The following is a 15,720-nucleotide window of genomic DNA, read 5'->3' as shown; positions in this document are numbered from 1 at the left end:
GGGGCAGGAGGTGGGGCTGGGTTGCAATGTAGATGGACCTTAGTTACTCTGGGCCAGATTTTCAAAAGTATGTAGGCATTTAAAGATGCAGATGGGTGTGTCACGTTATCTGGAGTGGCTCACGAACATGGTTGACAACCTTGGGGTTTTCCGTCAAGAAATAGAGCACAGATCCTGAATTGGTTATATGTTCTTTAATTAGATTTCACCAACCATGTAATGAGTCTGAACTTCACAAGCACTCTAACAGCCTTACCATGTAGTCACAGACAGTCCTCTATCTTGCCATCCAACCAGGCCTGCCTCTGTGACATAAGGTAGGGTTACCATATTTCAGCAAGCAAAAAAGAGGACGGGAGGAGCCCCGCCCTAGCCCCGCCCCTGCCCCTCCCACTTCCCGCCCCCCCAGAACCCCCAACCCTCCCCCCGTTCCTTGTCCCCTGACTGCCCCCTCCTGGGACCCCTGCCCCTAACTGCCCCCCGGGACTCCACTCCCTATCTAAGCCTCCTTGCCTCTTGTCCCCTGACTGCCCCAACCCTTATCCACACCCCCACCCCCAGACAGACCCCTGGGACTCCCACGCCCCATCCAACCACTCCCCACCCCCTGACAGCCCCCCCCAGAACTCCCAACACATCTAAACCCCTCTGCTCCCTGTCCCCTGACTGCTCCGATCCCTCTCCGCACTCCTGCCCCCTGACAGCCCCCCCAGAACTCCCAACCCATCTAAACCCCTCTGCTCCCTGTCCCCTGACTGCTCCGATCCCTCTCCCCACTCCTGCCCCCTGACAGCCCCCCCAGAACTCCCAACCCCTCCCCCCCCGCTCCTTGTCCCCTGACTGCCCCCTCCTGGGACCCCTGCTCCTAACTGCCCTCCAGAACCCCACCCCCTACCTAAGACTCCCTGTTCCTTGTCCCCTAACTGCCCCTTCCTAAGACCTCCCCCCAACTGCCCCCCAGGACCCTACCCCCTACCTGTACCCTGACTGCCCAAAACTTTCTCCACTCCCCTCCAAAAGCCCCCCCAGAACCTCCCTGTCCCTTCTCCTGCCCCTCCTTACCCTGCTGCTCAGAACAGGGTGTTGGGCTCTGTGCCAGCCGGACACATGGCTGAGCTCCCCTGCAAAACACAAAACCCGGTCCCTGGCCCTGCACAGGGTTGCCGGAGCGGGCTGCAGGAGGAGGAGCTGCCGGCCGGCTCAGAATGCAGGGAGGGGGGGGGGTGGGAGGAGGAAGCTGCTCCGGAGTCCAGCCCGGGACTTTCCTGCAGCCCTCCCAGCCGGGGGAGGGGGAAATCCCGGACATTGTGAGTGCTTCACAAATTCCCCCCGGACGCTATTTTTAGCACACAAAAGGAGGACATGTCCGGGTAAATCCGGACGAATGGTAACCCTACATAAGGTCCCTTATACCAAAAACCACAACAGTGTTCATGTTACGCCGATTCCCAGAGCACCAGACACTTACCCCAGGTCAATTGTACCCTAAGTCTCTCAACGACAATGCCTGTAGCCAATCTTGTAATAAATTAACTACAGATTTATTAAATAGGAAAAGGAAATAAGAGCTATTTACAAGGTTAAAACAGGGAGAACCCACACAAAGAAGAATTAGAGTCTTACATTCCAAAAGATAATAGAAACTTCTATAACTAAGCAAACTCTATATGTCATTTAGGGCTAAGCAAGGGAAAATAGCTGGGGGTCTTTTGTTTATGCTTACTGATTCTTGCCCCTTTAGAGTCCAAGCAGCAGAAAACCCAAGTTTCTCCTTCTCAGGGAGTTTTATCCCCTTCTCTCCAGAGCCAAGATTGTTACACTGGTACAGAAACTGGGGTGTGTATACATGCTATAGCTATTTTCAAAATTCTACAGCAGACAATAGCAAACAACAGTTCTTACCTCTCAGCTTTCTCTTCATTAAAGCTGGTGTAAGGAGGAGACAATCAAAATGCCTTTTGTATGCACAAGTTAAGACTGAATTTCTGATCCTAACTTTATAATAGTCTTAAAAAAGTAATAAAATAATCTCTCTCTTTGCAGCGACTTTTAAACTTATTACTTGGAGGTTACAGGCCTTGGATCTTTTCCCCATGTTTCCAACTTGTGACATTAACCTGTACCATTGCGTTAGATTATGCTTTAATCTGATTTCATCACTTGATTATGACAGGTTGGGATTTTCCCCCAAGTGTTCCACAGGAGTCTGAAGTAATCAAATCTTAAGAAAAATATCTAAATTTCTGATATTTGTATTTGTTGTATAGGGACAGGGTATTTTATCTTCCTCAGAAGATACCAAAAACACCAAACCAATCAAAAGCTGGACTTTCCAGAGGGAGGGTATGAAGTGTCAGAGGACAATATATTTTCCAAAAAAACTCCACCATCTCTAACTTCATACTGTATACATTTATCTAGCTGGTGATGCTGTCTCGACTTCTTGGGAAATTTATACTTCCTCAGAGCCATAATACCAAAGGATGAAAATACACTCAAAAAGTGGAAACAGTGAAAGAGCAAACTGATAATATTACTCCTATAATGGAGAGAATAATCACAACACTACAATGAAAAAGGAAACTTTCCACAAATAATTCCATGAAGGTCAAATAGTTTTATAACTCTCAAATAATTTTCAGAGCCTCAAATTTAAGAATAATTTCAAAGCAGCCATAAATACTGGCATTTAGACAGATAGATTAAAGAGCCTTATTCTCAACCCTACCAAAAAGCCTTTGTAGCACTCTGATGGTGCAAAGGGACTGTGAAGGTGGTTTAATTGGTCTCATGAAAATTCCCTCATCGCAGGATGAATCTCTGGCTAAGGCCGAACTGAAATAATGGCTTTAGACCATCCCTATCCTGGGTGCCCAGTGCAGGGGAAACATGCACTCTTGGAGTTCCGGGCAGGGCCAGTGCAACCCATTAGGTGACCTAGGCGGTCGCCTAGGGCGTTAGCATTTGCGGGGCGGCATTTTGGGTCCTTCGGCGGTGACCGTGGTGGCCAGATCTTTGGCTGCCCCAGTTGTCGTTGGCATTTAGGCAGAGGAAGCTGGGGCAGGAGGTGCGGGGAGAGCCGCCTGCAGCAAGTAAGGCGGGGAGGGCGGCATGCAGGGGAACTCCCTGCCCCAGCTCACCTCCTCCCCTGAGAACACCGCCCCCGCTCTGCTTCTCTCCCTCCCAGGCTTGCAGCGCCAAACAGCTGATTGGCGCCGCAAGCCTCGGAGGCAGGAGAAGTGGAGCGGCGACAACGTGCTCGGGGAGGAGGCGGAGCAGAGGTGAGTTGGGGCGGGGAGCTGCCAAGGGGGGGGCGCCTCAGGGCGGAGGGGGGAGCTGCTGCGGGTGGGCACCTCAGGGTGGAGGGGGGTGAGGAGCTGCCGCGGGGGGGCACCTTAGGGCGGAGGGGGGGCAGAGAGCTGCCACAGGGCTCGGGTTGTGGGGGGGCACAAGGTGGAAGTTTCACCTAGGGTGCAAATCATCCTTCCACCCACCGTGGTTCCAGGTGCAGCTTTGAATCTGAATTTATACTAAATCCAGGGGTATTTAGATTCAGTCTTTTGTTCTAGAACAGATACAATCCCACAATGGGTGCTAACTCAATATGAATATGGCTTATGAACATACCATTAGGCCTCCCGCACCCTGTATTCTCTCAGGCATTGTTACAATGAGTATAGCGTGCAAAAAAAAAAAAAAGAGATGGGGGTGGGGTGGTGAAAGAAATGGACTCACCCCAGATAATGGTCTCCACAAGGAGCTGAGAAGCAGTGTATTATATGCCCCCTATTTAAGAGTCCTACAGAGAATGACAACCTCTCTAGAATTTGTAACCCAACCTATAGAACTCTAGAGTGGGGATCTCTCTGTTGAATTATCTAGGCTTTTAGATGATTTTCTATAGAACCCTATTGGTTTCATCCATATTCTATTTTATATGATTTTCCCTATAGGAGGCAGTTTTATGCTTGCCACTGATTTACCCAATATAGGCTGCTGCTTAAGAATCATGGACCATTATTCTGTTGCAGTATGGTAGTTCTGCATGTTGCCATGGCTGAATAATCTTAAAATGCTTTGATTCTAATGATAATGGAAATAAGAAAAAAAAACTGGAAAAATTAGAAGTCCATTTTTACTTTAGAATTCCCCCCCCCCACACACACATTCTCCCTGCTCTGTTTTCAAACTGCTTGTTTAAGCAAGTGTTCCTTGATTGCTAGAAGAAGGCAGCCAAAGGAAGCCACCTTGTGCAAAATGCAAAGTCTGCTTTAAACACCTTCTCAGCCAGCCTGCTCAGCCTAGGCTGAAGTGCAATTGCTCTGTTTATCCACTGCTTAACCCTATGCAAGATCAGACCATAATGTTTGTGTTTAACAAGGGATGACGTCTGTGTCAGTGCATTGTGCTCTGCACTCAGAAAACTCATCTGGTAGATCTCATCATGGGAGCCAAGAGACAAATGAGTATTTCCAATCCAATGCAAAATTATTTCTTATGTATTTTCTTCTCACATCATTAACATTAAACAAGATCACCAAACACTGACTGGCTCCCATTCTATCCAATTTGTCACTTCTGCTTAAGTTGATGATACATAAAAATTCCTGATGTTGATTGAATGTAGCACTTTGAAGCACTATTAGCAGTAAAGCAGTCCGTCACTATTTTAACTACCAAACCCTTCATTTTCTCAAAGACTTGCAATTAGTGAGGTGCAACTAAATAGGCTGCATAGAAGCAAGTCTAAATTCCAAATCTTTCCAGCCAGGGCTCCAAATTCTGATATGTTATGCTGGTTTAAATGTCTAGTAACTCCACTGGAGTAAACAGAATTACTTCAGATTTGTGGAAATGGAACTGAAAGCAAAGTCTAGCCTAGTGATTGAAAAAAGAAAAGAACCCTAGAGCAAGATCTACTAGAATAATTATTATTACGCATAGTGGCATCCTTTATACACATACACACATATATAGCTATAGATATAGATCTCACACAAACACACGCAAGAAAGAGAGAGAGAGAGAGAAATTTCTATAATAAAATTGCACAAACACAAACACACGCACACACCTCCCCATGTGGATTCTTTATATTCAGGACCCTTGATGAATTTCCTGTTCCTATGAAGGTGTGCCCATTACGTTCATACAAACAATAAGCCTACTCTTTAATAGCATCATCATTCCAAACATACTCAGACTTCTCACACCTTAGTGATCACTGAAGTAGAAACTGCAGAATAAAAAATATTACATGAACAGGAATGGAATACAAATATAGCCATCATTTTTCAGTTTGATGAATGTGTGATGGTGAGAGATTTTGTGTGAGGCTTTTGTGCTGGAGTATATGAAGTAGTCTTTTCTTTATCTCACAGGGGTAAGATTTTCTGGAAAATTCAGATTTAATTCCTCAAAGTCAGTCTCACCACTCTCAGTTCCCCCTGCAAGCTTTGCAATGTATTTGTTTTTTTCAAAAACAGACTTAATTAAATTTACTACATGTAGTCAATACTACTGACAGAGCAATTGGTCCAATATATGTTCAATTTAGTTTTTACACTGGAGCAGATAGGAGGCAAAACAGCATATTGCAAAGTATTTCTGTGCAAGAAAGTATTTCTTAATCTTTATTATTCCATTCCTAACACCACACACACACGCGCACACACACACAGAACATTTTTCATCAAAGTATGATGGACTGAGACATATTTTCAACACTGTCCTGAGACATATTTTCACAGGGAGCTGGCACTTTGTGGAGAATGTTGTGCAATATTCATTCACAAGCCACTGAAGCAATTTCGATGCTAGTTTACCTTGGCAGCTGGAGCTATTAAATATAGTATATATTCTTATGATGAAAGAAAGCTTCACTGTATCACTACAAAATGAGCTACTTGCCAATATGAGAAAGAGAAATTTTAAGACGTGTTCAGGGATCATAGAGTTACAAATAAGTCAAGTTAAAGGGCTTAAGAGTTTGTGTCATTTAGAAAAAAACAATGGTAATATCATTACAGATTACAAGCTTTTTGCATCTACTCTTTGTGCAAGACATTTGTGATCAGATAATAACATACTTCCTAGGCAATTGTTAAGTGCTTTTATGTTGACAGCACGAATGGCATTTTTATGAATTTGAAGGATACACAATAAGGACATCCTGAGTAACTGAGTTGGATACTGAATAGGAAACTTCCCAGGGAGGTATATTACCTCCAAATTTCATAAAAAGAACATTAAAGGATTGACATAAAAGGGGGAAAATACTTAGTGTTCATATGAAAAAGCTGAAGTGTGTGAATAAAATATCATAAAATAAAAATGAGATGTCCTGTATTTACTACTCCCTGGGTACCTCTTGAATAGGCAGTAGGTTACCAGAAGGACAGAGAATGGGTTATAGGCAACTTTTCCTCTTTTATACAGTTAATTGAAGTGTACAGCAAAGTTGTAACCCAATAAAGGTGAATACTGATAGGCCCTTAGGCTTAACACACACTTTACTGGAGATAAAAGCACTCCAACTACTAAGTGATAGATTGGCTAGCAGGTGACTAGCCAGCATAAACCTAAATTTAAGCACAAACATTTTTGCAATTTCAATCTGAGTTGTAGTTTTAATATTTTGGAAGTTAAGCAAGACGCAGAGATTCCATGGGCTGGATATCTAGGCTTGATAATTGTACTGGTGCAAAGCGGAAGGATATGATATGGGGATTTTGTTGTGCTTTCCGTAGGTGACCAAGAAAATTAAACAAGTGAATGGGTCTTCTAAAGGCATTTTGAGTTCCACAATCTTCCCTGAATTGGCAGTAACTTTCCCTCCATTACTCTGTCTGACATCTATGTGGCAACTAGCAACTTCAGAAGAAATCCTAAGAAAAAAACCCTTTACAGTAGAATTAAAGTTCCAGATACACAGACACTCACACCCCTAGCTTGAACATAAACAAATGTGCTATATTAAATTTAAAATAAATATTAATGAGGGAAAATTTGGAGCCAAGTTTCAATAAGCAACATCAGTTCTGACCTTGCACTGTCCCCAGTCATCTGCCTAAAGAAGAAACAGATATAAAGTATCACAGCAACCAGAATACCTTCCCCCTCCCCCATTGTTGGTTCAGCTTCATCTGTGGTAGCAAGGATGAGAATGCTAGTGAGACAAAGCACTAATGATGGCTGACATTTTTATTACCCTGCCATTTAGACCTGCTCTGAGCAAGGTTAGACAAAACAGTGATAAAACACCAGCTGACAAAGAAGCAGCATTCTCACCATTACAACCACCAGTGGTTCAACTGTGGGAAGTTCTTTTTTGGAGAGGGAGGGAGGGATGGACGGAGGGAGGAAGGGGAAATGATTAGTGTTGGCACAGCCTTTGACCCGCGAGACTAAACACCCACCACTGATGCTCAAGCCTTATATTTCACATTTTTGCTGTGTTAGAAATGCGGTTTTCAGTGTTTATCGCTATTTAAAACAAAAAAAATGTATTCAGTAAAGAGCTTTGTTTGGCAGTGATTGGTACTTTAAAATGCAACTCTCTTTGTCCAAAATATAGGGCTGATCAGATGAGTGCACTGGAAATATTTTATGCCAATATGTTGCTAGTGTCTGTTATATCAGGAGTAACAGACGCCTAAATATCAAGATACAGTTAATCAAAACACTGACGTTCTAACACAATAAAGTTTATTTTATTGGGAGCATTTTTAAATGAATAACATTATAGCTATAATCAAGATATTTAAAATAAAGAAGGAAGATGGTATTATGATAAATCTATGAGCTTAGTTTTGCTGGTCAACAATTGAATTTTCAATAGTAAAAGTTAAGCAACCCGCTATGCTTCTAAGTCTAAAGTAAGACTGAAGACTCAACTTGATATGAATAATTAATTTTCTTTTTTTTAAATCAGCAGCTAAAGTAATGCACTGTATAAAAATGCATGCATGTGTTCTTATGTTTTCACACAAGTACTGCATTTAAAGATGTTCAAACTAAAACATGCAAAGAATATGTATAGATGTTTGTGTGTAATGTGTATGATACTTGCTATGCCATAGAACCACCATAGCAAAGATTATTATAAATGAAAGATGAAAATGAATAGCAAGTCAAATTTCAACAATATTGGCACAGGGATGTATAAAGCTGGCTGTAGTCTTTTCTTGGAATGTGAATACTGAATAGGAGATGGACTGGCACAACCTACTTATTTTATATGCTACTGTTTGGAAGTCACCTGATGAGTAAAATTTTCAAAAAAATCATACAACTACACCTCTACCCCGATATAACACTATCCTCGGGAGCCAAAAAATCTTACCGTGTTATAGGTGAAACCGCTTTGATCCGCTGGAGTGCACAGCCCTGCCCCCCCCCCCAAAGCACTGCTTTACCGCGTTATATCCGAATTTGTGTTATATCGGGTCGCGTTATATCGGGGTAGAGGTGTACATCCTATCTTCAAATGCAACAGGCCTGTAGGAGCTTAAGTTTCTCTGACTTTCAACGGTTGTCTGCTCTATTAGCTAGGGGTGTGATTCCCCTCATTGAGCTAGTGTAAACGTAAATAGCAGCTGCAGTTTCAGGTGGGTTTGTACTTGGCATTGCTAAGCAGTGCCTCTGCTGCCGCTATCTGTGCTACTGTGGCTACACTGCTATTGATACTTGAAATAGCTTGATGAGAGCTAGCACAAGTATATGTACAGGAGCGGGGGGGGGGGAAATCACACACTTAGCTCATAGTGTAGACGTAGCCAGAGACTTAGTTTCCAAAGGCCCAGATACTCAAAGGTATTTATAGTATCTAATGAAAATTAGGTGCATTAATACCTTTCAGGAACTGAACCCTGAGTCACTTCTGAAAAGGGGATTTAAGTGCTTTTGGAACTTTTTGGTCATTGCTTCAAAGCAGTAAGATAATGATAAATAGCTGCAAAACTCCCTGAATCAAGTCACCAAGGTGTTATTTTAATGGATTTCAATAAATATAATACCATTGCATAAGTTTTGCTTCCTGGATAACAACCATAAATTACATGTTAAGAACTTTTCTTTTCATTTCCAATATGAAGTTCCTTTGCAGAAATAGAATAAAAAATACAAACAAACCCTGCGATATTAACCCACATGCAAATATAGGCATGCTTACTTCAAGGTTTCTGTCATCATATTTAAGGACAGAAATAAGTTGAAGTGTAGTTTGAGTAAGATAGAGTCTCATTTCCTTAACAAAAAAGCACTGCCTGGGGAGTAGGAGAACCTAATTCAGAAGTAAATATTCCTAGGCATATGATAAGTATGGTTTAAAGAACTTAAAATCCGAGCACAGATGGTGTTGGTAAGCTGCTAAGCACACACTGGGCTCCTGAACCTGTGCAGTTCTCAGAAACCGATGCAGTGTTTTGGTATGAACCTTTGTACACTGTGAAAATAAATCCATCAGCATCCTAAGGCTGAAAAAGCAAATAATGGCAAGAAACAATAAATGTGATGAGCCCTTTGATAGATTGTCTTGGGGGTATATTCTCATGGTGTTTTTTTAAACATTTGTGTGCACTTCCCCACTGCTGCCCCCATACCAAGACAAGCACTACAAGTGAAGATCATGTGTGTCAGGAATAGATGTTGCTTTTAGAGAAAAGTACTAGAGAAGATGTATAATGTAGTTTGTGCAAGAGGAAGGCTAATGTGTATATTGAAAAGAAAAGAATATACAGGGGCTGCCCCAACATGGGGTCCTGTTTTATGCTGATGAGACTCCATTGATTTCATGAGCGTCACAAAAACTAGTGTGAGTAGTGGAGAAACAGACTGACTATTTTAACGTGTTGATGACAAATATTTTTTAGCCATTTCTGAGAAAAAAGCTCATCAAAGTGTGAAATGCTAATGGGGTACATCACAGTTTGTTTAAATGAAGATTTCCACAGTCTTCTAGCTACATGGAATTCTCATTTCAAGTGCAATTGAAAATTAAATGCATAAGGGTCAAGGGAGATAGGAAATATTAATGTTCAGTTGAATTTTAGATTCAGCTTCAGAAGTGGCCATTCAATCCCAAAGTATTTGAACTGTATCTTTTGGAGATGATCCCTTCACTATAATAAATCCTTCAGAATTAGCTTCTGTTATCCCTGTTTATCCTTGACTGCTGAAAGGGATAAAAATCACTACCAGTGTGGCTGCGATGTATGATGACCAAATACATCTAAACTCTGGAACTGGCCAGTTTTACTTCATTTTCTTTATAATTTGGAGAAATCATAACTCTTCAGCTCTGCCACAGGAATCGGACCTTTAAATAGGAATTTCTCCTTAATGACTAAAAATAGGGACAGTGTTTAAGACTCAATCTATCCAAAACTTATGAGAATAGATATTTGAACTGATTTACAAATAAATACATTAATTTCTGCCTTTGCAATAAAAGGGCCATATTCGCCATCTGGTGCACAGGCAAAATACAGTGTAATTAATGCACTAGACCCCTGCCATTTACTGCTGGAAGAGCACACAAGGCACTCTTGAAAACCAAGGACAGCAGAAAGGCACACATGCCTGTTCTTCACCACTGACTAAAATTATCTTTCTGCCTGACATGCATGAGATCAAGGAACTAATGCCATTAGCCCTGTTGCTTTGACAGGCAGCACACAGGCAATTATCTGTGTGGAAAGCTAAGCAGGCTACCAGAACTAAATCTATTAGTCGGAGACGTCATCCTCGTTACAAATACATGTCCTTAATTCACATTGACTGCTCAATGGTCACACCTAGTTACAAATTAACTGAATGGTCCAGTGAAGCAAGTGAAATTGCTAAGTACCATCAATGTTGCAACACGTTAAGTCTTCTGGAAACTACAGAAAAGTGCTTAGGATACCTGCATCCCACTGCTCTCTTTAACATAGCTACTGGTTTCATTTATTCTGTTCACTTTGCTGTTTCAGTTTTTCACCACCTGTTTCCTCTCTTTAATATAGCAGAGGATGTCCGTTGAAACCTTACCATCTAGGAGGAAAATAGAACTGTAGCACTGTGTCAGCAACATATATATTTACCAAAATGGACTTGAAAACTCTACCTACTTTATGGGTTATGTGAAAAAAGTCATATACTTACCTTTCTCAGGTGATTGCCTAACACCCAGAGTAACAGCCATTACTCAGTAGTACTAGCAACAATTGTCTCATAGCAACAGTATTACTTTTGGAAGAAGAATAAGTGTGGGGGGGAAATTTGTATGGGATGATGAAAGTGTTACTTTAGACTTAGTGATACCCTGGAATTATTTAATAAAATTTCAGGAGCCAGGAGATCTATTATTCTAAAATTTTCAAACTTCAGAAAAAAACTGGTTCAAAGGATGGTGATAGTTCAGATCAGGACATTATCCTTTAAGACATGTATTCAACCAAACCGAACATCCTCATTGTGACATTGGGGAGGCAGGTGCCAGCTCTTGCAGGTGTGACTGGGCACTGACAAATTCATAGCTGAAAACCAGACCAGCTCACCTGTATGTTGGTATTGTTCAAAATAGATACTAGATGTTAAGGTAATAAAAATGTGTATAGACTTTATAAAATGCTTGTAGGATGCTACGTGTATCGATTTCACTTATAACCTCGATAGCCAATGGTGCCAAGTTACACTAAACATTTGCATTGTAAACCTCTGTACGGCTGTGACTACACTGCCACTTTCAGCGCTAAAATTTAGTCATTGAGGGGTGTGAAAAAACACACCCCTGAGCATTTGGGGTGGTTATTTTTTATTGCCGGGAGAGCTCTCCCCCCAGCGATAAAGCATGACTACACTGCCCATGGCAGCGCTTCTGCGGCCATGCTGTAACGTGGGCAGTGTAGACATACCCTAATTGTGTAACTCACCAAAGAGGAAAAGAAGCATTAATTAAAGGAAACGGCATCCTGCTACAAGATGGCCCATTGAAGGCAAATGAAGTATTGTGTAGCATCAAAGGAGAGAGGCCTTACTCCCTCCAGGAAGGGGTAACCTATGCATGAACTCATCCGATCAGTTTGGACTCTGGAAATAAGGGGATAAAAATTCATGACAAGGAGAAACAATCTGTTTGCTGTTTGGACTCTTTCCAGAGTTAGGGCAAAGCAAAAAAAAGAAAGGCAAAAAAACCAGAGATCCCAAGGGTCACTCTGGGTTAGCTCTAAAAGACACTCAGGCCTGGTCTACACTAGGCGTTTATGTCGAAGTTAGCGCCGTTAAATCGAATTAACCCTGCACCCGTCCACACTGCGATGCTATTTAGTTCGACATAGAGGTCTCTTTAATTCGACTTCTGTACTCCTCCCCGACGAGGGGAGTAGCGCTAAATTCGACATGGCCATGTCGAATTAGGCTAGGTGTGGATGGAAATCGACGCTAATAGCTCCGGGAGCTATCCCACAGTGCACCACTCTGTTGACGCTCTGGACAGCAGTGCGAGCTCGGATGCTCTGACCAGCCACACAGGAAAAGCCCCGGGAAAATTTGAATTTGAATTCCTTTTCCTGTCTGGCCAGTTTGAATCTCATTTCCTGTCTGGACATCGTGGCGAGCACAGCAGCACTGGCAACGATGCAGAGCTCTCCAGCAGTGATGGCCATGCAGTCTGTGAATAGAAAGAGAGCCCCAGCATGGACTGATCGTGAAGTCTTGGATCTCATCGCTGTGTGGGGCGATGAGTCCGTGCTTTCCGAGCTGCGATCCAAAAGAAGGAATGCAAAGATCTACGAGAAGATCTCTAAAGACATGGCAGAGAGAGGATACAGCCGGGATGCAACGCAGTGCCGCGTGAAAATCAAGGAGCTGAGACAAGGCTACCAGAAGACCAAAGAGGCAAACGGACGCTCCGGATCCCATCCCCAGACATCCCGTTTCTACGAGGCACTGCATTCCATCCTCGGTGCTGCCGCCACCACTACCCCACCAGTGACCGTGGACTCTGAGGATGGGATACTGTCCACGGCCGGTTCCTCAGACATGTTAGGGGACGGGGAAGATGAGGAAGGAGATGAGGAGGGCGAGGCAGTTGGCAGCTCTCACAACGCTGATTTCCCCGACAGCCAGGATCTCTTCATCACCCTTACAGAGATCCCCTACGAAGCGTCCCCAGCCATTACCCCGGACACAGAATCTGGTGAAGGATCAGCCAGTAAGTGTTGTAAACATCTAAACATTTATTTTTAACAAAACAGGAATATTAACAATTAAAAGAATGGGTTGTTCATGATTAGTGTGCCCTAGGCGCTTAACGGTTTAGTAAGGGGCAGTGCAAGTTTTGAAAAGAAATCTAGCAATGTCCGGTTTTCAGTGATTGTCCTGCACAAGCCGCTCTACTGTGTATTCCCTGCTACTGCAGCTACAGTAAAATGCGGTCTATATGTGCGGGGATAGAGCAGTAATCCTCCTGGGACATCTCGATGAAGCTCTCCTGGAGGTAACTTGAAAGCCGTTGCATGAGGTTCTTGGGGAGAGCGGCCTTATTGGGTCCTCCGAAGTACGACACGTTGCCGCGCCACGAGATTATCAGGTACTCGGGGATCATTGCTCTGCACAGCAGGGCGGCATACGGCCCTGGTCTTTGGAGGCTTTCCCGGAGCATTCTCTCTTTGTCGCTCTCGGAGATCCTCATCAGGGTGATGTCGGCCATGGTGACCTGCTTTTAATTAGGTAGGGGAATGTTAGTGTTGGGACTGCTTTCCCGTTCCTTTACAGAACTGTCACCGCTGGTTTGCAGCCACGCGGTGGAGGCGGGAGAGGGGCAGCCGAAAGGGATCGTTCCCGGGGACAGCCGCGAGGGGGTGGGACAGGGGCAGAGTTCCCGCTTGCCGGATTGCTGGCAGCAGGGACTGACATTGATTTAAATGTGAAATGAGGCCAGTGGTAATATAAAAGTTTTAAACTGCCACAAGTGTACGGCTTACCATGTCTGCCTGCAACAGAAATTCCGTTGTGCTGCCTCGCTTCTCAAATGTGCTGTTCAAGACCCCAGGCACAGAATGCGAAGGCCGAGAATTCGACCTTGTGCTGAGTGCGCATGTGAAAGGTGCTGTGCATGGTCTTGTTCACAGAGAAAGACTATGTTCTTTGTTCACAACTACATTTATCTTTCAGAGGAATTCACTCCCTTTTTCCCATTTCCACAGCCCCGTCTGCGACTGTCTCACAACCTAGCCTGGAATCACACTCCCAGAGGCTAGCGCGGATTAGGCGTAGGAAGAAGAGGACACGGGAGGACATGTTCTCTGAGCTTATGGCCTCTTCCCAAGCCCAGGCAGCACAGCAGACCCAGTGGCGGGAGAACTTGACCCGAATGCACCAAGCCAACATGGATCGGGAGGAGAGGTGGCGGCAGGAAGACCAGCAGGCGACTCTAACGCTGCTTGGACTACTGAGGGAGCAAACGGACACACTCCGGCGCCTTGTGGATGTTCTGCAGGAACGGAGGCAGGAGGACAGAGCCCCGCTGCAGTCCATCTCTAACCGCCCTCCCCCGCCACCAAGTCCCATACCCACCTCACCCAAAGTGCAAAGAAGGAGAGGCGGCAGAGTCCCTGCTAACTCTCACTCCACCCCTGCAGAGAGCTCTAGTAGCAGAAGGCTCTCATTTCCCAAAATTTGAAAAGTTCTTTCCTTCCCGCCTGACACAAGCCCACGTCCAAGTTTCACCTCCCAATGCCATGTGTAGTTGATAATAAAAAATTCGTTTCTGTTAACTACTGTTTCAATCATGTTCTTTTGGAGGAGGAGGGGAAAGGGGGTTGGAAATTGGACAGGACAGTCTCCTTTGGCAGGGTACATAGTCGGGGGCAGGCACAGCAGCAGGGCACATACACAGTGCAGTGATGCAGTGACTAGTTGCCCCGGTTAGTCTGGGAGGTTGTTTTGATGTAATGTTGGGGGGGGTGGGTTGCTCTGTGACTTTGTGGCGGGGGAGGGCAGTTACAGATCTTAAGCGCCGGTCCTTAGACAGGATCACAGAGCCACACAGCATGGGATCTGTAACCGTCCTCCCCCTGCCACAAAGTCAAATAGACCTCCCATACACACAGTCCCGATCAGGAGGGGTGACAGGCTCCGTTGAAACAAGCATCCCACCGCAGCGGAGCCTGTCAATCCTTGAGTTTAGAAGCTGCATTCGCATCACAACACTAGACCCGCCCCGCACCACAGTCTGCGTCCCAGTTTTAAAAAATTCCCGCTAAAACAGTATTAAAGAAAACGGTGTGCTTTAACAAAGTAGAACTATTTTTATTTCGACACGTGTGTTGGAGGGGGGGTGAAGGGGGTATGTAACTGGATAGGATAGTCAACATTACCTGGGTAAAGAAACGGGGGCAGGTTTAGCTTCTCAGTACACAAACTATAAAATCACAGGTTACCCTGCTCACTCAGGAACTTTGCTTTCAAAGCCTCCCGGATGCACAGCGCTTCCCGCTGGTCTCTTCTAATCGCCCGGCTGTCTGGCTGTGAGTAATCACCAGCCAGGCTATTTTCCTCAACCTCCCACCCCGCCATAAAGGTCTCCCCCTTGCTCTCACAGAGATTGTGGAGCACACAGCAAGCTGCTATAACAATGGGGATATTGGTTTCGCTGAGATCACAGCGAGTCAGTAAGCTTCTCCATCTCCCCTTGAGACGGCCAAAAGCACACTCCACCACCATTCTGCACTTGCT

The 15,720-nt window shown here is 44.3% G+C and overlaps 1 protein-coding gene across 1 annotated transcript; it reads left to right on the top strand.

Moving 5' to 3' along the window:
* The first annotated feature begins 12,216 nt into the window (after positions 1–12,216).
* LOC135981592 (uncharacterized) lies at positions 12,217–14,759 on the top strand. The gene is made up of 2 exons (XM_065584769.1): positions 12,217–13,195; positions 14,190–14,759. The coding sequence occupies exons 1-2, from the start codon at positions 12,619–12,621 to the stop codon at positions 14,663–14,665; spliced, it is 1,053 nt and encodes a 350-aa protein (XP_065440841.1). The 5' UTR covers positions 12,217–12,618; the 3' UTR covers positions 14,666–14,759.
* The last annotated feature ends 961 nt before the right edge of the window (positions 14,760–15,720 follow it).

Source organism: Chrysemys picta, chromosome 2 (genome assembly GCF_011386835.1).
Source record: "Chrysemys picta bellii isolate R12L10 chromosome 2, ASM1138683v2, whole genome shotgun sequence".
Lineage (NCBI taxonomy): Eukaryota > Metazoa > Chordata > Testudines > Emydidae > Chrysemys > Chrysemys picta.
This window is presented reverse-complemented; position numbering and strand designations above follow the sequence as displayed.

Excerpts from the sequence above, each read along its gene's own strand:
- LOC135981592 (XM_065584769.1), top strand. The coding sequence starts at position 12,619 with ATGCAGAGCTCTCCAGCAGTGATGGCCATGCAGTCTGTGAATAGAAAG. Across the intron at positions 13,196-14,189 it reads ATCTGGTGAAGGATCAGCCA|CCCCGTCTGCGACTGTCTCA; the intron begins GTAAGTGTTGTA and ends CCATTTCCACAG.